Raw genomic sequence first — 23,717 nt, forward strand, 5'->3', positions numbered from 1 at the left:
GAATCTCAAATGTTCTCATTCTGCTTTATTTGCTTCATGGATGCATTATCTATACTAACTGCCTGATAATCACACAGTTCTCTGAAAATCAAAGACCTATAAAAATGTTGTTGCCAAGTATTTCTTAATTTTTTTTTTTAATAAATGCCTTGTCATTCTAGTGTGAACACTAGAGGGCAGTCACGTTGCACTGATGGATGTCAAGCCCTGCTAGCATCTTCTGAAAGACCTAATGCATGTGGCAGAATGAAAGGGACTGTGTATGCAGATTTAAAAAAAAAAAAAAACCTCCAAATAATTTTCAGCACTAACTACAGTATTGATGATTAAAATGTAAAAGTGTTGTGCATGCTGGGACTTGGAATTCTCACCTAACACTGCTTAATTTTGTGGTATTTAACAAAGCACATATTTAAGAAATATTGGTAAAGTGGTTTATTTATGTAAGAATTCCACAACCCCCCATGAAATAGCTGCAGTAATGAAAATAAGATAAATGACTACTGCTAAGAGTAAGCCTAAATTGAATGTGCTCTTTGAGGTTCTCCCCTTTCCCCTCACCCCCTCCACACACACATACAATATTTCACAAGTAAAGCTTACCTGTCTGCAAGTTTTGCTCAAAAGACCCAAGTCACCTAGTGTGGTCCAGCAAAAGACCAGCTCTATCCTCCACATCAAAAAATAGACAAATGCCTCAGCTCAGAAGTCTGTGGCTCTGGTAGTCACATTTACACAGTTAACTCCTCTCTAGGGTAAACTTGAGTGTCTCAAGAGATCAGGACCCAGTATTAAATTTTTTACTTAAAATCTTCAAAGTGCCAAAGAACTGGTTCCACAGGGGGAGAGGAGTGTAGGGGTATCAAAAAAAAATCTCAGGAATCTTTAACACACCCCAGAAAGCTCTGTGAAAGAGGCAGAAGGAATCCAGACAGAGTAGTTATAGGGTATGTTGCAATCAGATGGCATGGGTGTGAAGAACAAACTAATATTAGTGGAAAACCAGGCCATCATTTCACCCACTGCGTGGACCTGGAAGCATAAATATCTGCATTTATGTCTATTACCTGGGCCTACTGTGTCCGTGCAAATATCTCTGTGTATCTGTATTTTTCTCAAATTCAAGAAGAGGAGTAACCATGATTATAACAGCTGATTTACATAGTTTATCATATGCCAGGCACCATACCAAAGGCTTTGCATGGACATGTACAAGTCCCTCTTAAATAACTCCATGAGGTAGGTGTGCAGAGGAAAAAACTGAGGGGATGGTGCAGATGGTAAGTGAAGAGGGCTCTATATATTCTGGCTCTGGATCCAGTTAATAGAATGGTTGTAATAAAAATCTATGACCATACAGGCCAGTGTAGTATTACTACCAAAAGATCATGGAATTGAACAGAGATATGAAGAAATAAAACTGTCAAAAAAAAAAAAATTCTAATAACTGATAGATAATGCATTATTGGTTGCAAGTTTTCAAATATGTAAGATATGTTATCACAAAGAATAAAATGATCATGTTTCTATTCAGGAGGATTTAATTCCTAAATCCAACAATAGGGACAACAAAGGAGGTTTACACTATCTAGATCTGTAGAATCTTTCTTTTTGGTCAGGGTGTATTTATCTAAAAGGTTTATGGACCAGTTCTGCAAAAAGTCCTACTGAAGGTTCCCCTAGGCCCTGAAGTTACTCTTGAGCTTGGGGGAGACAAGAAATTGCATTCCTAATCACATTCCAAGCTTACCGAGGAAATTAAAAAAAGGACAGCCCCTCAATGGACAGTGAGCCAGTGAAATGATTTACTGTGAACTAGTTCTTAGTGTCTATCATTGGAGTTTAAATTGACTTTGGAGAAGGAGGTATGGAAAAGCTGAAGATTCCAGCCTTGCCCTCAGGACTTCTTTATCTATCTCAAAAAGCAAACAGTGGATCGTCATATTAATAATAGTACTAATAGCCAACATTTCTTGAGCATATGGGATATCCAGACATTGACCTAAGCACTTCACATGAAATAATTTTCTTTGATTATGCTATTAGGGAGATCCTGTTATCCATAATTTAAAAAGGGAAAACTGAGACACACAAAAACTAAGAAACTTGCCTACTGGCATAAGTAGTTGTAGGGTAAGTGAATGGGTCAGATTCTTATATCACCTACGGCCTGGATTGTGCTAATCCAGGAGGCTCGTGGGAGCATGGGCTTGGGGCTCGCATTCCTGATGATGGTCACCTGGAGCATGGTGCAGGCGTGCGGTAAATGTGCACACCTGAGCCTAGAGGCAGAGGCTATAAGGTCAGTGTTACTTAGAAAATGGCTACAAGAGGAAGAGACAAGTTATGCCAGAGAGATCCCAAAAAGAAAAGCATCGAGATTCACTTGGGGCTGGGAGGCCCTCTGGTTCCCCAGTCCCCAACCCTCCTCCCTACCTAGCCAGCCTGGGGGCTCACCCCATAACTCCTGTAGAAGAGCCATTAAAGCCTGGAAAAGCCCCGGAAGCTCCAGGACTCTCCTTTATCCATCTTCCAGAATCAGTAGAGAACCTGCCCCTTGCCTTGCTACCACAACGCAGTAAATGTCAGGGTCAGGATTTGAACCCAGGATGTCTGAATGGTGGAGCCCATGCTCCAGATAGTTTTTCTTTGCTTTCCCAATCATCAAGGCCTCCTTTTCCAATCACAAAAATGTACCTATTTGTGAAAACATCTTGATGGGCCCATGCATCACAATTTTAGAAAGGCAGAGTTTGAGTAATCCCAAATATATTCATATTTTTAAAAAATTCTTAATGAGAAAGCAATCCCCAAGAGCAATGAAATGGATAATTAGAAAGCAGTGATGGTTTGAACTGCAATTATAGCTGTGATTGAATATGTAAGCCTCTAGCAGAATTAGAAAACCATTTTTTTTCTAAATTTCCCTAAACCGTTTTCCTAATCTTTTGTGGAAACAGCCACCACTCTTTCAGTGCATCCCGTCCCTGGTTCTCCTCATCTCCAAGGACTGGGAGTCTCCCTGAGCCGAGGCCTCATTCGTATGGTGTCCACTGGAAGCTGCAGCTCATTTGTGCTCTTAAACTGAACTGGCCTGCAGCCCCGTGCTGCTGCGTCTGTGGTTGGGTTGTAGTCATTTCCCCATGGATGAGCGCACTGCAGCCTGGACGGGGTGACAGAGTAGCCAGTGTGTGGAGGAAACACAGAGGCTGAGTGAGAGGGTGTGAGCTCCTCACACAGCCTACTTTGTTGCCTCAGCCCAGCAGCGGCACCATGAAACTTGTCTGGTTCAATGTGGCAGTAGTGGGAATGTTCAGGTTTATTTATTTTTAATACGGTTTTTTAGAGGATCTGGATGTTTGAAGGAGATTTCAAATAAAATTTCAGTTATTCCCTGTGTGATATGAATAGTTGAAAACTTGGATTAATTTCCCTGTTGCTCTGACATTTTAGTTACAAAGAAATAAGAAACTAGCAACTGGGCTAGAAATAGAAATCCAGTCACGAGGAATTTCATAACAAGTGCACTGCGGCTGGACCTTGACAGAATTTTTTTTAAGGGCCTACTCAAAAAATTAGTATTTCAAATCCTGACACATTTGCTCACTATGATTACAAACATGATTTACAGATTATTTAACTTCATTAAAATTAGTCTTGAAAAAAAATTAGTCTTGAAAAATCAATGCCAGTGATTATTGAGTATCACTCAAGTAATCAAAGAGCAGTTCTTTAAATGTTACCCAATTCAGACTACACATTAGCTACCAGTTTCTCCACCTCATTCTACCATACAACACACTTACCTGGGAGACCTATGGCTCCTGGCAAACCTTTGGGACCTCTTCCTGGAGGGCCACGATCCCCTCTTTCTCCCATGTCACCTGCATTTCATTAGAGAAAAGTTAATTTTATATTTATGAAAATAATTCCTTTAAGACTTTAAGCAAAGGTCATGAAGCTGCCACAAACTAAGTGGCAAAATCAAGTGAATTATGTGAGTAGATAAGAGAGAAAAAAAATCAAAGGATTGTAGGTATAGACGCCAAAAATACATTTGACAAAAGTAAACTTGCCATCCTGATACAACTTTCAACAACTAGTTAGTATCAGTGGCTACCTCCTTGCCATGATAAAATCTACTATCTCAACTCAAAAGTTAGCATTGTGCTTAATAGAAAATTGGAGAAAATAGGAGAAGCAGTTCCATTAAAGAACACTATAAAGTGTTCTCACTATTAGAAATCATTGGTTTGCAGAGTTAAAATGCTATCCATAGCAAAATAAGTATAATTTAAAATAACAAAGAAGCTATAAATGGCTATAAATAGTCTCTTAGAAGATAATTTGACAATAACTGTCAAAATTACAATGGAAGTTCCATTTTACCCAACAATTCCACTTCAGTCTTAAATATATAACTTATGGACCCTTGCTGATGATGCAACGTGTTAAGGCGCAGCACTGCAAGCTAGTCTCAGCTGCTTCAGTGCAAGCTCAGTCTCAGTCCCAGAGGGGATCCACATGGCGCAGCAGACCCCTCCTGGCCCACCCGCTCCTCCCTGCGGCAGTGTACTTCATTGATCTGTCTGTTCTTCACCCCTCTCTGACTCTGATGAATCCTCTCACCGCCCCTGCACCTCTGGCATGTACCCCAACTCTGTATGCGTAAATAAATAAATCTTAAATATATATATGTATGTATGTATGTATGTGTGTGTGTGTGTGTATATATATATATATAAAACATGTTGTAATATGCAAAAATAAAATACATACCATGTTGTTTGATGCAGCCTTACTGTAACAGCTGAAGATTGGAAACAAGCTAAATGTTGTGTTGTGAAGTGATTGTAAAGAGCTAATGATACTTCCATGGAATAGAATATATGCAGCGAAGAACTAGGGAGCTCTTTGGAATGATCTCCAAGGAACAGTGTTACAGGAAAATGAAAAGCCCAGATCACTTACTAAAGGGTGATATGATTTTTTTTTCATTGTATTTGATTTGATTTTTCTTTATCAAGGTCACATTGGTTTAGAACACTATATGTGATTTCGGAGCACAGCCTCATACCTCCTCAGATGGATGTTACCACATTACCCCCAAGAGAGTTCTTCATCACAGGTCTTTGGCCCTTTCCCCTCAAGAAGCCTCAACTCATCTGTTATACTTATAAGGTTTGTTTCTTGTCAGCTAATGGACAATGTATTTGTTTTTGAAAGCATGTATAGAAATACATATGCATATGGCCTCAGATATCATTACAGGAGGAAACTAACGATAATGATTAGCTAATGGAAAGGATAAAGGAAACCACGCAGATGGGGATACAGAGGTAGGAAAGGAAATTTACTAAATACCATTTTAGACATTTTTAAAGTCTTGAAACAAGTTAAATTTAATATTACCAAAAATAAATTGATGAATTTTCAGAATGTAAAGTATGCTGTCACAGTACTACATTTTCCTCATTATTTATAGGGGATATGCTTTGGATTGTAACCAACCATATGTATTTGCAAGACAGTTGATTGAATTTGGGCATTCAGCAGCAAGAGCGCAGAATTGCATTAATTATCCTGGTCCCTGCAGAGACCAAACCTAGAAATTTGGCCTCATTAACAAAGTTCCCTATGCTTTAGTTAACTGGTCATGAATGACTTCTACTGCTCCTAGAAGAAAGTATCTACTATCTCACTAGGACAGCTTGATATTATTATGCAACTCTACTTTTAGAAGATGCATTGGCATTTTGCAACTAATTTGTACAAAACACTTTTTCCAAAAATCTATATAAGCAGAAGCTCATCCACTATTGAGTTAAATTTGTTAAAATCTACAAAACAAAGATATTGCACAATGAGAACAAAGAAGAAAATATATGAACAACCATCTGGATATTAGTCAAAAAGTAAAAACTCTCCAGTTATTAAGTGAATGTTTAGTTATCATACTTTTATTTTAGATGTGAATGTCTTATATGAATATTTTTGTGATGAATCAACTACATTTTCAAAATAATATAAATTTATATCGATATTGTACAAGGATGCAGAACCCAAATTGAATTACATTCACATAAGTTATGTTTTTTTTTTACACTTGTCATTAATATGAACTTACTATATTGGAAAATATGACATTTTAAAAACTAAAAGCTTGAGCACTCTTGTTAACATAGAAATTTAAATGTCTTATCACTAATTCTGGAGACTGCCAATAAGAAGAAAATCTTTAAATGTGCCATATTTTCTAAAGCTATGAAATGAAGATCATACATTAAAATGCAACTTTCACCCTAATTGTGGCAGTTAAACAAATCCCAGTATCATGCCACATCAACTTTTAAACGTTGCTTGCAAAAGAAATCAAAAGATAAACTATACCATTTATAGCAACATGGATAGAGCAAGGGATTATGCTCAGTGAAGTCAGAAGAAAAAAAATATCAGATGGCTTCACTTATAGAGAGAACATAGGGAAACCATACAAGGTATCAGAAAAAAGAAAGACAAAATGTGCAGGCAAGCTATAACTCAGAGACATTCATCAGGTAGGAGGAAGAAAAGTGATCAAAACGGGAGGAATAGCACAGAGTCCCTGGTAACAGTTCAAGGGTGTCTTGATGGTGGTAATTTTATCAGGATAGCACCTGAAAGGAGAAATCAAACACTGTACAAAAATGGACAGCTGTGTGAATATATATAAATAAAAAGTTGCTTGCAAACGAGTAAGGCCACTGTCTTGGTTCCGATGCAATCTTTTGGTTATTGGTCATAAAAAAAACAAATGTTAGGTGGAATCCAAGATGGTGCCTGGCAGACTGCTGCTCACAGCACACGGTGCACGCAGCTACTTCTGTTTATCACCAGGGTTAACTGACTTCTTCAAAGCCTGATCTTGGCTTTATTTTGTTCCATTATGGCATATTCCTGTCTCTTCATGCTTTGTTTTATGAGTTGAGATAAGGAGCTTTCTTTTTCTCATCTTAGTGAATTGGCTTTATTTTATGGTGACAAGTTGCTAGATATAATCCAACATTTACAGGTTGCTGTATATAATCCAGGATCTATACCCAGGTGACAAGTTGCTAGATATAATCCAACATTTACAGGTTGCTGTATATAATCCAGATCTATAGCCAGGATCGCTCTGCACCTGTTTAGATGACTGACACTCAAGGGGCAGCAGGTGTTTGGAATTAGAAGCAGGGTCATCGGGTTCAAGGGAGGCTGCTGCTGGGAATGAGCAAGGAAGATTCCAAGCCTCCGAAAGGTGCTGCAGGCCAATTCCTCAGTGAAACATCCTGATCATCTCTGGCTTGCATCAACCTCTCAGTTGTGGTTGAGCTCAGATAAGCAGAGTCTTAGCGCTCCTCCCTTCTCCCCCTAACCCCTGTGTTCTCTCCCTTCCCAGGGAGCTCTTCCCTGAGAGCTCCTTGTTCCCACTGTAGAGAGGCCACTGGCCTGGTTCTGAGAACTGGAGAACAAGTAGTATGTGTTTCTCAAGACTTGCCCATGCCTCCTGCAGAAGGTAACCTCCCTTGAAAGCCTCGCTTACTCTTTTCAGTAGTTGTAGCCCTGGAAAGGCTATCCTGTCTCTTTTTCTTTCTTTCTTTTTTTTTTGAGAGTCTAAAAAATAGACTCAGGAATTCAAGTTCCACCTTGGTTAGCTTATTTGTCAGAAAATACATATAAAGACTTCTAAAATAAGTCCTAGTTGAAGTATAAAAGAATATACTCAGTTTGAATAGAAAAACAGCTCAGATAAACAGAATAGCCAAAACTAAAGAAATTCTTCTCTCTTTGTAGTTGCTATTATTTCATTTATTTGAAAGTTAGAATTGATACTCCATGTCCTTGTGAGCTAATTAATGCCCAAAAGGGAGTTAACCACAGTTATGACAAGTATCTTTTCTCAAAACTTCATTTACATATTGGCACATCTGTCTGACTCACACTAGAATATCTTTTAAAAAATGCAAACTTGCTCAAAGGGACTTAAAATTAATCCAAACTGTGACATTTGAATCATTTAAATATAGTATTTATGACACAAGAGACTAAATTAATGCTAAGCAGAATGAACATCAGGCCAATTAGATATTGCTCAAGTGTACAAATAAAATGTGCAAGCAGCAACGACCTTGGTGTGAAGGTGTTTGTGCAATATTGCACAAAATGTTGATGCCAGGTGTACGGTAAGCGAATGGATCGGGCTTTTATGCCACTAGCCTCCGTAGCTTCCACATCTGGTCTTGATGGAGTTAATGCAGAAAGCGCATGCAGAAAGCTTGGATGGCAAGCTCACATGCCTGATTGTGGGCACCTGGAGTGTTGGTGTGGGCATCCATGAGGGTGGTGCTCACACCTGAGCATAGAGGCCTCATGCATACCTGAGACCAGAAGCCAGGGATGTAGAACCGTCAGTGAGCTAGGAGGAGAGCTAGGAGAGGACACCTTACTACAGAGGACACAAGACCCCAAGAGGACAACAGAGAGAGCCTAGAGAAAGCGGGCAGATTTGCAGGGGATTGAGGAGCTCTGTTGTTTCCTGAACTCTAGTGAAGAGGGGCACTCCCAACCCCTCTGCCTCCCTACCTTGCCAGCCTGAAGGCTTGCACAATACCAAACGACGGAATTCTAACATAAGTTTTAAGTATAAAATGAGACAAACTTCTCTTCACTCTTGTTAGAAACATTCCACTATTTTTCAGAGTAATTTTTAAGGAAGAAACAGTGATCTGATTAAAACTTATCTGAAATGATACAAAAGATTCAGTAAAATGTATCTGTTATTTATGTAGCAATTGTTCTGGGAAAAATAAACTCAAGGTGACCACAGGACAGATCAAGACTTGATCCTCCCTTCATGAGGCAGGAGGGAAAAGCAACAGGTGACAGCAAAACATATCTCTTACCCACTTGGGAGCAGGTGTGGAGTTCAATGGTGAAGTGTTTATTCTCAGGAAATTGGGTGCATAGCTGCTGCATATTAAACACTACATGTTTACTATTCAGTTCTATTGCTATTCAGTAGATGTGCAGGGGGAAGAAGTGTGTCGATTAGTAAAATCTGATCACTCCTTTCTGTCCATGCACGAAATTTTAGGAATAAAAGACTGAGTGGAAGATGCTGCTTTGAAGGAAACCAATGACAATTAAAGGATGGGAGATAGTGGGAAAAGGAGGCCCCTCAGCAAAAACAAAATGTCTGTATCACTCCTACATCATAAACTAGGTCACAAATATTAAAGAAAAGTTAAGGGAAGTCCTTTCTATGCTCAAATGATGTTTGATTAATGAACTAAGTGCCAGAGACATTTCTAAGTTCCAAATACTCAAATATATTTTCCTGACTTTCAAAGTAATGTTCATGTCCTCTGCCCACCCACTCAAACTACTAAGAGCTTCCCAGAATGTTTCCCAAACATTGCACTTGAGCGTTGATGGTTCTCAGCCCTGGCTGCACATTAAAATCACCTGGAGAATATTTTAAAATCCCAATGCCCAGATTAATTCAATCAGAATCTCTGGGAATGAAACTCAGATGTGGATGGTTTTTAAAAGGGTCCCTGGTGACTCCAGACACAGTGTAGGCTGAAAAGAGCAGCTTTAGGCCAACTCTCCTAGTATAGCTAGCATGTCACATTGACAGTGTCTTTTCTTAAAGGAGTAAGACAGGACATCAGGAGAGTTCTGTTATGAACCCAAATATGGAGACTTCTTTTAAGCCAAGGAATTGCTGTGCTCTCCATCACCACTCCATCTGTTCCCTTTCCTTCTTAGTAGGAAAACAGGTCACTGCTCTACACTAAGGTATTTAGCTGCCCTAGAATCATCGGAAGTTCGTTAAGCCAGGCTGCTGGGTCCTACCTCCAGAATGTCCGATCCAGTGGGTGTAGCTAGCCTGGGAGTTTGCATTTCTACCTAGGTCCCTGTGGCACTGAGGCTCCCGGGACGACTCTTTCAGAGCCATTGCTCTAGAGAGAACTCGGGAAGGTGAGGAAGCATGGTGGACTGTGAGGGAATGATATTGACCATCTTTCTAAGACAGTGGAGTTTCTCAGAAGTGATTTACAAAGTGAATGGGGACTAACTGTGGACAGAACACCTACAGCATGAGTTCCTGAACTGGTAACTAAAAGCTGGACATACTTGGTTTTTTTCAGCCTCTGACAGCTTTGAGTTTGTGCCAGACTCACAAGAGGTCCCAATTAGGACTCATTTCTTAACATGCAGCTCTGCACAAGCCAAAAAAAAAAAAAAAAAAATCAAATGTAATTAATAAAATTGTTTCAGAGAGCATAGTTAGCCAAATGCATCAGCAATTCATTTATAGACCCAAAAAGGCAGCTTGCTTGCCTCTGACAATTCACACCACACTACTCCTTAATTGAAGTGCACCATTTAAAAAACAATAAACAAAAAAAAAACCTCTTTTTGACCCCATGTCTCTTGGGAGTTTCCCCAGTTTTTCTTCTTGATATAGAAGCTCCTTGCTTATGTAGTCCACTCTGTAAATTATTATAAGGTGAATGGAAATTACCAGATTTTTCTGACCTCCAGCCATAAGCATCTCTGATGGACACCTGGGGTCTTACCCACACACCTGGAGTGCAGTGCAGGTGTGCATAAGTGGGCACACCTGGCCCAGAGGCTTGACCTACAAGGGCGGCATCACAGGTGGGGGGAGAACAGTGGAAGGCTGTACTACGGAATGTAGGGAGAGGGTCAGAGAAGGGCTAAGAGGAGAGAATGAACAGGGACTTGCAGGAGGCCAAAGTTGCTGTCCCCCTGCTGGCTTGGTGCCCCTAACCTGTGGGCTTGATGCCTGGGGTTCCACGGTTCGCTTTCACCAACGATGAACCTACCCAGCCTGGGATGGCTGCAGAACAATTCTCCAGGGCACACACATGCCAAGTTAATATATTTACTCACCCTTAACTAGCAAATGCCATCCAGTCCTTCTGCAAGTACTGCTGAATACTAACACACAACTGTTTTTCTGTGAAATGCTTGAAAGGCTTAACTTGCTTTAACTGAGAGAAAGAAATAATTTCTTTCACACTCTTACATGCTAATATAGGAATAAAGGTAACTGTATTTCATTTCAGAACTGAAAAAATTAAGTTCATCAAAACTGAACAGTGAATATTACTTTTTAACAGAAGAGGAAAGCAGTTCCCACTTATGATGAAATTTTCCTTATCACCTCCTTTGAAATACTGTTAGTGTAACAGATACAAACACTAAATCTGGCTGCCATCTGTGAGCTCCACAATAATTTTAAAGTTAAAAAAATAATAACCAAATGATTCATCATCAGATTCAACTATGATTTACCTATGATTAGAGCAGAATATACCTGAAAAAAAAAACCAAAAAACTGGTAGTAGCTGTCATAGACCTTAATTCTAGTATTTTGCAGGTCTACTACAGCAAAGTCAAGAAAACATTAGATGGGCCTCTCTGGTAGCACAGGGATTAAAGACACTGGCCTACAAGCTATCATCAGCTACTGCAATATGAGTTAGATCCCCGGGCAGGGAGCTGACCCACATGGCACAGCAGACCTCTCCAGTCTCACCCATTCCTCCCCTCTGCAGTGTATTTCAGTAGATATACCTGTTCTGCTCCCCACTCTGTCTCTGGTGAATACTCTCACCCCCACCCATACATACACCTCTGGCCTACACCTCAGTTTTTTGTTCATAAACAAAAATTTTTTTTAAAAGAAAGAAAATATAAGATAACAGTTGTCTAATCATTACCATCACTATTATAAAAGAAAATGACAGGGTATGTGGAAGATATGTGGATACATTGGAAAAGGGGTAGCATGATTCTTAGATCTACCTGGGCAAGATGTCTTACCTTTAGGCCCTTTCAAGCCAAGAGCACCAGGAGGACCTTTAAGGCCTGGGAGGCCACGAAGTCCCATCTGGCCTGGGAAACCATTTTCTCCAGGGGGGCCAGGGGGGCCAGGGGGTCCAGGCCTCCCAGGGAGGCCAGAAGCTCCGGAATCTGGACGCTTGAGACTAGCAGCCATTTCAGCCAGATGCTCTAAAAGATGATAAACCAAACAACCCAGAAAAAGTCAGAAACATGAAAATGATGCAGAGGAAAAAAGAACTCTTACAAGGGCCTTTTTCTAAATGTGTCACCAGAACTTCAAAATTGGTGATGAAAAATGAGGGAAGTTGGATCAATTTCCAGGGGCTTTCTGCCAGGAAGCTTCACTGGTGCTGTTTTGTTCAGCTCTGGATATATTTGGTCCTGCTGTTTTGGGAGAAGGAGAGGAGGGTAAAAAATAATCCTTAAAATACAGGGCTTTGGGGTGGCTGGTATTCTAAAAGCATGAGTATGTCACTTAATCCTAATGGTGATCTGAAAACCCAGGATGAGAGATAAAATGAGTTTCTTAACATTGGAAGAAGTAGACTCCAGAAATTTTTTAAACACCAAGGACACTGTCTAGAATTAGTATTGAGACACCTTTTGAGAACTAGCTTAGCATTTTTAGTCTGGAGATAATAAGTAACTTGAAATATCCTGAGGATTCATGAATTCTTTTAAATTCTCCTTCTGAAAAGTGTTTTCATGATTGGAATAGACAACAGACATTAAAAATAGTCTGTCTTTTAGAAACAGTCACAGTCTGTATTAGAATGAATAACTGTGGACTTTTTCAAAACCATTAAATAGATTACAAATCATCTACTAAAACCATGGAGGACATGAAAAGTTTCCAATTAAAAGCCTTTAAAGAAAATACTCTACTGTGATATATTTTTTTTAAGTTGAAGGGTGTGAAGGAAGAATATAAATTGGAAACACATTTCTAACCAACATTTTAAAACTACTTAAATGCAAAGCATTCTAAGTTTGCTTTATCAAGTAAGAGTTAGCAGAAAAATCACCATTTTCTACACATGAAATATTTAAAATATTCACTCGACATAATATCTGCAATACTGGTTTTCAAATATAAAGGTAATGATTCTATTCTGGAGCACTGCAAGTCTGCTAGAGAGCCAACACTCCCTTGCAGCACACAGAAGAGCACCTCTTCATGACAAAATCGGCTCCAATCTGACTTAGACAATTACTTCTTAGGAAGCCCCAACATTACATGAGATCCTCAGATACAGGTTATTTCTGCATATCTTCATTTTCTGTGTGGTTTCAAAATAAGACCAATTTAGAAATAACTGACAAATAGCAATTGCTATGGTTAAAGATGAAATTAGATGAATGTTAATGAATGTGAAAATACATCTTCATTTGGGTAACACACCAGTTATTGATTCTCTTCGTTAAGTGGTACAGAAGTAGAGATAATGTCCTATGCTTATTATAGACAGTCTGTGAATCATTTCTCTTATTGTCGACTAAGAGAGATTTGGTTGGTACTAAATTTAAAATTGTAAGATGTTAAGGAAAGGAAAGATACCTGAGAATATGTATCCCAAAGTGGAGGGATGTGAGTGTGTGTGTGTGCATGAACACACATACTTCCTTGTAAATTAACCTTGACCCAAAAAAAAATCCAGAAAATTTTTTCTTTGAGCCTATAAAGTTCTTTTATGAACAGCAACAAAATGGACAAAACAGAATTGCTATTAATATTTTTCCGAATTTCCTACTTTAAAAGCATACAATCACTGAAACCATTGTGATATTGATAATAATAATCAATATCAATGATAATTTACCTTGCATGACTCTCATGCAAACCTGCTTGATGTGCTGATCTGTTGGTGCTCGACCCTAGGACAGAAAATATAAAGACTGTTTATACAGGTAACCATAAGATGACTTTGTTAAACGTAAACTGACAGTTGTACGAAGAACCAGGTGGCTGGATTTACAAAAAGAGACTTGGAGCAAGAGCTGTGGACCTGTGTCTGATCTAACCCCGCCCCCAGTGCCCCAAAGGAAACCACTCACCGGAGGACCCTGGATACCAGGCAGGCCTGTGGAGCCCTGTTCACCCTGCACACCTCGAGGTCCAGGTGGTCCTCTGGGTCCTTCCACTCCAGGAAGCCCCCGACTTCCTTCAGGCCCCCTCAAGCCAGGCTCCCCAGGGTTACCCACCTAGATCAAAGTGGAACACTATAAATTGAGGACTAAACATGAGTAACATGTCTTCTGAATAGTAACACAGCACTTACAGGAAGTTCTGGGTCTATTACATTCTATCTCCCTATAGGTGTTCCTTCAGAGATAAGCAATCCCTAAAATGAAGCCACATTAATACCCCATGAGACTCACAACACTTAGAACTCCAGCTCAGGTAAAGTTTTAAAGGTCTTCTTTCTTGACTGCTATTATTTCAAAATATTAGTTGGAATAATATATGTTTAACTATATTCTTCACAATTTACATCACTTCCTAAGAGTAAATTAGTTTCCATTACAGCTTTAACTGTATCTGTCTACAGAAAGGCCAGAGTTCATATCAGATACCTTACTTTGTATAACAACAATACATAAAAAGATTTCCAAGACTATTTAGCTTTTTGAACATTCTTGGGTGAATATGAAGGCACCAGAGGCATACAGGAATTATAAAATACTAATATGAACTAAACCAATATAATTAAAATACCACATTTTAAATACTACATTTAAAGTTAAGGAATTTGAAATACTAGGACAAAAAAAGAATGGGTGAATCCACAATTTAAACAATGAGGAAGTTTAAAAGCTAAATGTTAAGAAATTAAAAATATACTGCTTCCTTAGCACAAAAACATATTCCAGTTAGATCTTTTTTTTTTTCCTGAAGGCAAACCTCTTAAACACATTTTTAAAAACTCCTCATCTACAATAACTGCTCTAACAAGAGGCTAAATTAATTCAATTTTTGTTAAACTACTTATGATGGAATTTGTGGCACAGTAGTTAAAATGTATGGTTGTTTACAGAATAAGAATGAGAAGATAAGAGGACAGGAGGCAACAAGGGAATACTAGAGCTCAGGAAATGAATGTTCACATAGCAATTTAATACGCCTTTTTTTCATATGCAACATTTATCTAGAAAGATCTAACTTTTAAATTGAAAGGGAAAGGTGATAAAACAATGCTTTCACTAAGTACATCTAAATACAGTTTAGTCAGTATTCCGTTTCTCCAAACTCTATGCAAAAAAAAAAAAAAAATATGATATTCATCTAAGTCAACTATCAAAATTGCTCTTTTTAAAATGTATGGCTTAAATGACATCACAAAAGACGACAGGGAGCAGTAAGTTTGTGTTAGGAGAATTAGGGATTTGTCAGGTATTTAGAATGCAAAAGTATGACAATTTCTAAAAAAATAAAGAAGAGAAGCCAAAATGAATTCAGAATGCTCTAAAGAAATGAAGGAAAAGAAGACCAAATATTACTGGCAATGTCTGAAATATTTCTAGGGTAGGGCCATTTTTGATAAAGAAATCAAGGACTGAGTCTTCAGTATAGAATTCCAAATTTTGGTGGTATACTGAAATAGACATTTCATCTACTTATCAATTTTGCCTATGCTAAAATCAATGAGGAAAGTGAAAGTCTTTCTGATAGCAACTATTTCTCTGATTCTGAGAGAGTACACTTCAAATGTGTTAGCTGGGTAGTGTCAGAGAAAACATGATTAGGAAGGGAAGTGATGATATAAGTGACTCATTTGTATTACATCCAAATTTAAGTGAAATTAGCTCATTATGATCACTTCTGTATCAATTCACATTTTTCTTTTGTAGTTTGAATTCCTGTCATTGAACATTGCTAATTATTTATAAATAATGAATCAAAATTTCTATTCCCAAATTCTACCAAGATTTATACTTAAAAATGTATACTTAAAATGTTTCTCGACCCTAAGTCAGTTCTGTATTAGGCACAGAAATTCTTTTTTTTTTTTTTTTAAAGATTTATTCATTTGTGCATACAGAACTGGGGTGCAGGCCAGAGGCGCAGGGGCGGTGAGAGGCTTCACCAGAGACAGAGTGGGGAGCAGAACAGGTAGATCGGCGAAGTACACTGCTGAGGGGAGCAGCGGGCGGTTCAGGAGAGGTCTGCCACGCCATGTGGCTCTCCTCCGGGGCAGGCAGGAATTGAACTCATGCGGAAGCGGCTCTAAACTCTCAGTGCTGTGCTTTAACCAGCTGCGCCACCAAGAAGGGCCAGGCACAGAAATTCTTAAGGTATAAAGCTGTTACTTAAACTAACTAAGGTTACACAATGTAGTCATTTCCATCTCAGTGGTGTGCAAGGAGCTCAGGGCCAGTAAGTGTAGCCAATGCTTCATGAACCATCCTGAAGAAACAGACCCTAAAGATGGGGCTAAAAGCTGCATGAGAAGGTGTTTTACAGAAAGGGGAGAAATGTCTCAGGCTAGAAGAACAGCGCAGGGCACTGAGCAGCATGCCACGTGAAAACACAACAAGCAAGTGCAGTTCCAGACATGTAGATGAGGTTGGCAATCACATCATCGAAAGCTGTGTGTACTTTGCTAAGAATCCAGCTTTCTGCTATAGAGAAAGGTTGTAAGCAGAATAAGTAGTAGACTTTATCTTCTTATGTAGATTTCCTTCTTTGCATGAGGATAATATGTTAATAAGGAATAAAGAGGAATGTGGGAAGACTCCCAAATAGAAGGACTTGGAGATTACTGGGAAGCCAGTAGTAGTAGAATCTGAGATTGAGAACTGAGTTTTGTCCTTTCTGCATATACAATCCTAGGTTTTTTTTAATTATACTAGATGTTCATATTTTTCAAACTGTCAGTCATCCCAGGTTTGCTACTAACTGGTTCTGTAATTTGGAATCTCTTAAGGACATCAGTTCAGTTTCAATAAAATGACACATTAAACAAGGTAATAATTTTCTAGTGCTAGTAATTCTCTACTTTGTGCATTATGTCTATGGTGCACATTATGTCTCTATCACACTTCCCCAACTAGACTACAGAGGAGATTAAGAAAATAAGTGAAATATTTGCAATGGTATAGCTGCCAACAAAATTCAATTATACTCTTGTCACCACAAAGTATTTGTCAGTTCTTTTAAAATGACCCATTTGTGGAGATAATTACCATGTAACACTTACAGAGCCACTTACAATATGGGAAAAAAATTCTGTTAGTGTGGTCCATTCGAAAAGCAGATCCATTTATATTATTGTGAGTTTTTTCCTTTAGGTTAATTCATTGTTTAAAGAATAAATTTAGAAATCCACTCCCTTGAAGTTAAGTTCTTTAAAATTGAATTTTTAATGAATTATTTCATAAAGCAGACAACGCATTCTCTACAGTTTTATTGAAATTCTGATTTCTTATACCATTATTGTTCATTATACTTACAGATCCCTTTGGGCCAGGTAATCCTACATCTCCCTAAATCAATAAAACAAAAATGTATTAGAACAATTATTTACATTTGGTGGTTTTCAAAGAACATTTAAAAGGTTATTTTACAGCTGAAATCTATACAAAATCTATAAATCAAAACCCTCAGACTGTAAAAAAAGTTAGACTCAAAATTGGGATTCTAGTCCCAGCTCTGCAACATAGTGACACTGTGTGAGCTATGTAACCTCACAGACTTTAGCTGGCTTATCTGCTAAATAATAGGGTTGAAGCCAAGCTCTTCAAGATTCCATTAGAATTTTAAATGTTAGACATCAAGAATTTAAATGTGTAAGTCAAAAAATATTAAACTAGTATTCTGCTAAAAAACATAATAGAGTTTAACCAAATGACCTCATTTTGAAACTCTAATATTTTAAAACTCATCCCCTCAAACCAAATATGCATATTATTATGCTTAAAAATATACATCTCCCACCACTAATTATAAATGATTTCTACTTAATTTTTAGCATGTTAGTTCACCTCCACTACAAAACAGAATAATGGGAAACACTTTCTTAGCCAATTAAAATGGACAACTTGAACAAAAAATAAAATTGAAATAACTTTTAAAAATTATACAAAATAACTTTTTTTTGTCTACTTGGGATATTGTATTTACATTAGTTCTATGAAAATCTGACTTAAAAGCATTAGAGAATTTTCCCTGCACTAAAAACTCCCTAAAACTATTTTATGAGAACTATTTTATCACACACACCCCCCCCCACCTTAAAGGACTGAACATAGGTTTTCTCATGAGGTGGTGTAAGACTGCAACAAAGCCACAGCAATGAGCCAGCAGATCTAGCCATTCTGGCAGGAAAGATAGCAGCACCCTTTGGAGATGGAGGCTACCTCCTTGAGGGTTTTAGAGTAAAGAGAATGTCCATGCTCAGACAGGCATGGCAACTCCCTAACTATAAAAATCTTCAATTTTGTTTTCATAATTGAATAATTACATAATTATTATAAGCATAATTCATAGGCCTTCTAGATAACTATGTAAGGATCACTTTGAATTTCTAGAGGTAAAATCACAAGTAAATTCACCCTATGAGAGAACACTTTGATTCCCAAGTATTTAAAGAAGTCACATCTATCAGGTTTGAGGTGTTTCCACTTGATTTTACTTCATCATGACTACAATCTTGTGGACTCTTTTACTAGCTTCTGTAAGAAATATCTCAGCTTTTAAAGAAGGCAGCAAGGATTGATATCAGGGAAAGGAAAAAAAATGCTTTTTTTCTAATACAGTTCAAAATCAGTAGGTTCTACAATTAATAAGAAAAAATATGTCTTACAAATTCACCCCTTTCTCCTATTTCACCTTCTTCACCAGAGGCACCCTAAAAATTAAGATTCAAAGTCACACACACATTTGCGTTCATGGTACCTCGGCTTAATTAATCAAGCATAAGTGCCCACAGCACTCCCAAGATTATGCAGAAAGAAAATATGCTCTCAAAAGGCTTTCCAATGTAGCTGTTGTGAGTGGCTCTATGAATCAGAAGATAGTCTAGAGTAAAGTCAAAGTGCGAAGTTGCATTTCTGCTAAAGTTAAAGACTAGTGATTATCTCCAGAAACTTTACAATTAAGTAATGCTTGGGAAGGGGCTCTTACCATACAAAAAGGAACCCAGGAAAGGACCGACTCTAATTCATGTCTAATTTGAGGTCATAATAAAGAAAAATTTAAAATACTACAATGTAACTGTGGAAGGCTCCTTTGGAAATGAATAAACCATTCATGAACAAGAGAGAAGGCCATTCTTCCAAAGGAAGGACAGTGAGGAGTCTGCAGGTCATCATCATCTCCTGCCTATGAAAGCGGTAGCTAAGTCCACAGACTTGCTAAACTCTAGATTTCATTTACTTTGAAGCATACTGAGAAAAACTACTACCCTTCACCCCATAAATCTGTACACCCCCTATTGGTAAAGCACATTGATACCTACTGAGCAGTGCATTTCAAATATTCAAGTGTTAGCACCTACCTGTTCACCCTTTGGGCCAGGTTCACCAACTACACCCTGTAAACAATAAAATATAAACTTTTTTCAGCATTTTGGGATTTTTAGCTATGTAATTTCAAATGATCCTTAGATTGAGCTGGTGGATAAGCACAATTATAAGTAATGTGATAAAAGAGAACTACCCTCTCTTCTCACCAACTATCAAGAGTTATGTACGATCTAGAGAAACAGACAATTGTCCACAAATTGCTGGCATCTTGGGAAATTCTTTGATCATGTCTATGTAAAATCTGATCAGTAGGAATATAAATTGAGAACTAAACAGGAAGTGTACCACAACTGAAATTTTTACTTCTCTCAGGTTCTTTTCCCTTTTGATAATTTGTTATATCAACAAGGTTTTGCTTCTTAATCTCAACTTTTGCTTACTTTACATTTTTTCTTGATAGCTCTTTAGGATAACTGTAAAGAGCCTCTCCACTGAGTGAAAAACAAGCTTGGTTTCTCAGCACAGTAGAAATCACCCTTCCAAATAAGGAGCTTTCGGGGGACTTGCTATCTTACCCGGTCACCTCTCATTCCAGGGAGTCCAGGAGGCCCAGGCAAACCAGGGAGGCCAGGGCTACCAACAGAACCCTGAAAAACAGACACAACCCCCCCAGAATCATGGTCACTGCAATCCTGGAAGCATGCAACCCAGACACGACATTGGCTCTGTTCTTTACTGTCTAAAATAAATCTGTGGTTGGTTAAATGCTATTCCTCAAATTCACATGTCTCCCAAACTCCCTGGAGAAGAGAGACAAGTGGCCCTTCTCCACTCACCTCTGAAGTCCTTGATTCCTAGGCCTGTTCTCCGAACAGGAGACTCTTTCACTGGCCCTTGCAATGGCAATGTTTCTCTTGCTAGGTAAACAAGCACTGCTCAGTAAAAGGCCCCATTCATACACAGTCCTCTTGAATTCCAAGAACAACCAGAGGTAAAATGTAACACTCAGATCTCTCTCAGCTCTAATATATAATGCTACAAGCCACACTCATTAAAATACTCTCTGAGGGTATCCTAGATATAATTGAATTTCCACATTTATATTTGCACACATTCATATAACAATAGAAATAAATAATGGTTAAATTACCCTTTGTAAATTGCTTTTCTTTGCTTACTTTAAAAATTGCATTGTGTTTTGTATGAAGCAAATAAACTTACCAGTTTACCTGGTAAGCCTGGGGGTCCAATGGGTCCTGTTTCTCCTCTACGGCCCTGGAAAACACAGACATAATTGTCAACTGGATATATTACCAACAGTCAGAAGCTTAATTACCATGTCAGTTAAAAAATTCAGCCTAGATTTTTGTTTACATATATCAGCAAAATATTCTCCCCATCTTCAAATGAAAACAGAGACCTTCACACAAAATGCCTACAACCTCCTCAGTGTTCATCCTTCAGTGTATGTTCTAATTCTGTTCATAGTGATTGCAGACCACTAGAAAGAAATGGTATGGAATTCACTTACATGGAATGACAATCACTTTCAGCATCTAAATGACAGTCTAACCTATGTTATGTTTATTTGTGTACATTATTCTGAGACTGTATGTTCCTCACAATGCCTACAATGTGAAGTCAACTTTTGTATTTATATTACATTGTAAAGAAATATCTGGCAAATGATCTTGAAACTTCGAAGAGTAAAGAAAAAAAAAGACAGAGGACATAGATGTTTGCTAAAATTACTGCTACACCTTCAAAAGGACATAGAGAGTAAAAATGTCTAGTTACTGAAACAAATTATTTGTTCTACTCATTCTTGTCCTAAACATTTCTTAAAAATATAACTTTAGTGGCCCTCCCTGGTGGCGCAGCGGGTTAAAGCACTGCACAAAGAAGCTTAAGCCACTTCCGCATGAGTTCGATTCCCGCCTGCCCCCGGAGGAGACCACATGGCGTGGCAGACCTCTCCTGGCCCGCCCGCTGCTCCCCTCAGCAGTGTGCTTCGTCGATCTGCCTGTTCTGCACCCCACTCTGTCTCTGGTGAATCCTCTCACCCTCCGCATCTCTGGCCTGTACCCCAGTTCTGTATGAATAAATAAATAAATCTTAAAAAAATATATATAACTTTAGAAAGTACAATTTATAATGAAGATATACCAAATGTAACACTAATTTTATTTTGTCACCAATTTCAACTTTTTATTTGAAAGTCTGAGCCCCTTGAGAAAGCAGAACATATGAATTATTCAAATTCTTTCCCCAAAGAACTTTATAGAGTCTTATGCAATTGGTATGTTTTATTTCTAATGCCTGTTAAACTAAGCCCAATACTTAGACTACTAAATAATCACATTTTCTGAACAGCATATACGATAATAAAAAGAGCTCTTGGTTACCCTTCTCGAAAATATGACTTCATATTAATGTTTACCATTTGTAAATGCTCTGATGAGCTATACTGTTCTCACTCACATGATATTCAAGTATCTACAAGTTGAACAAGGTGTTAAGACCCATAACCTTCTTTATAATTTCTCTAAAGATATAGAAATGTTTGTCAAATTACAAGTCTCTGGCTATGAGCTATTATTTTAATGGCAGTCATTTCATATGATTTAGAAGTGATTTTTAAATATACTTTTAAGCATTTAGATGAACATTATCTGTTCTGTATGTGAATTGGGTATGCTAGATGTGTCTGTAACCCTGTGAGCAGCTGAGAACCAAAGACAGTACCTTAAGCATGGATACCAGGAGGATATAAATCTAAATGAAAACCAGCTACTGTGATAGAAATACAAAAATTGGGCTGTACCCCAGTAATCTGTTTTTATCAGATGACACACAGCAGAGCCAGGCTTCACACCTGGCAGTGGGCTGAGCATCTCCACTTTCTACATCATTTCCACTCTCTACAGCACAAATCAATTTGATATAAACTTGCTAATTCTAATGGTACAGAACACATTTAGAAAATTTTAAATTTAGTGTTTATGGAACTCTCGTCATAAGTATTTAGTGAAACTTCTAAGCAAAGCCAATAAAGAAGCAGACCTACAAAATCAGAATTTGAGAGAGAGGGGTGGGATAAGGAGAGGGTGGGGAGATGGAGAGGTGGAAGATGACTGGTGAAATAAGTTTCTAACAGTCCTCTGGAGATATTGATGCACACCCAGAGTTGAGAATCACTGAGAGAGGGTCTGCAGGTTATATTTTAAAGCTTCATTTGGCTCCTTAAAATCTGGATTGAACATGGGTGATTTGGTGATGGGAAACCCAAGGGGATTGCAACTGAGATGGAAAAATGTACAAAAATATGTTAAAATAAACTAATATAATAAAATCTTGTCCTCATGCCCTGTGTATAGCTGTTTGGTCACTGTTGGGAACATAAACATTATTTTTATCCACAGTGAGGTGATTTCTGTAGAAATACCAAAGGATGATGGCTGAGAAAGTGAAATAAAGATGAGGAAACACATGTTTTCTATTTTTGTAATAACAGAAGTAAATGCCCATCCTAAGTTCACTGGCCCTTGCCCAGTCTTACTTGTGGGGCTCTCATGGCACTTTGGTTGGGCAGAGCAGGCAGTTAATACTCGGGTTTAAGCCCTCATAACCAGGGTCCTGCCAGTGTTTGGAAAATACTGATTAAATAAATCGTAAGAGTTCATGAAAGATAGAGAATGTAAGACAGAGAATGGCAGAAGAGAAAGTCTTTGTTTTTGTCTGGAAAGATAAATAATTTCTCCAAAGAACAAATGGCAGTTTATATAATCTTCTGTTTTAATTTAACCCTTTATTTTGTGGAGAAGGGAAAATACACTAATCATTTTTAATTTGGTAAGAGGACATAGCATTTGTTTATTTAGAAGTGAATACTTGAGGCTGTATGAAGAACTGAATTTTCTTTTATTGAGATGGTTATTTTCCCCACCTACAAGAATTAATTGTTCTTCAGATGTTAGTCCAATGACATTTAAGATCACAGCATGAGGCACTTCAAAAATTATTTGAAAATGCCAAAAGAGCAGATGTACTGACAAAAGCTGTCTTGAACTTAGAGCTCATTTATAAAATGAGGATAAAAACAATACTTATTACATAGGGTTGTAAGTATTGAATAAGTTACATGAAGCACTTAGCAGAGTCTCGCTTGTAATGAGCACCAACATATGTGTTAAGTATTATTTGTATCCAAGGACAAAAGAAATCAGTCACAATTATACCTTTTAATAAAGCAAGCTAAATGTTCTCTTTCTCTCACATCTTCTAAATGTCTTTAAAATCACAAATTGTGTTTGGAAAAAAATAAGTCTCTAGTCCTCATTTCTCAAGTTCTG

At 38.0% G+C, this 23,717-nt stretch overlaps 1 protein-coding gene across 1 annotated transcript in view; it reads right to left on the reverse strand.

Annotated features, from left to right (window-relative positions):
* COL9A1 (collagen, type IX, alpha 1) overlaps positions 1 to 23,717 on the reverse strand; it is a 63,208-nt gene that overhangs the window by 4,318 nt on the left and 35,173 nt on the right. Inside the window, exons 23-31 of the mRNA XM_012720238.1 lie at positions 20,587 to 20,640; positions 19,941 to 20,012; positions 19,398 to 19,433; positions 18,705 to 18,749; positions 17,353 to 17,385; positions 13,957 to 14,103; positions 13,722 to 13,776; positions 11,881 to 12,069; positions 3,807 to 3,884 (exon numbers count right to left, since the gene is read on the reverse strand). Coding sequence (XP_012575692.1) covers positions 3,807 to 3,884; positions 11,881 to 12,069; positions 13,722 to 13,776; positions 13,957 to 14,103; positions 17,353 to 17,385; positions 18,705 to 18,749; positions 19,398 to 19,433; positions 19,941 to 20,012; positions 20,587 to 20,640 — 709 coding nt within the window. The remainder of the gene's footprint in view (positions 1 to 3,806; positions 3,885 to 11,880; positions 12,070 to 13,721; positions 13,777 to 13,956; positions 14,104 to 17,352; positions 17,386 to 18,704; positions 18,750 to 19,397; positions 19,434 to 19,940; positions 20,013 to 20,586; positions 20,641 to 23,717) is intronic.

Source organism: Condylura cristata, unplaced genomic scaffold (genome assembly GCF_000260355.1).
Source record: "Condylura cristata isolate star-nosed mole 26May11 unplaced genomic scaffold, ConCri1.0 scaffold00001, whole genome shotgun sequence".
In the NCBI taxonomy this organism is placed as follows: Eukaryota; Metazoa; Chordata; class Mammalia; order Eulipotyphla; family Talpidae; genus Condylura; species Condylura cristata.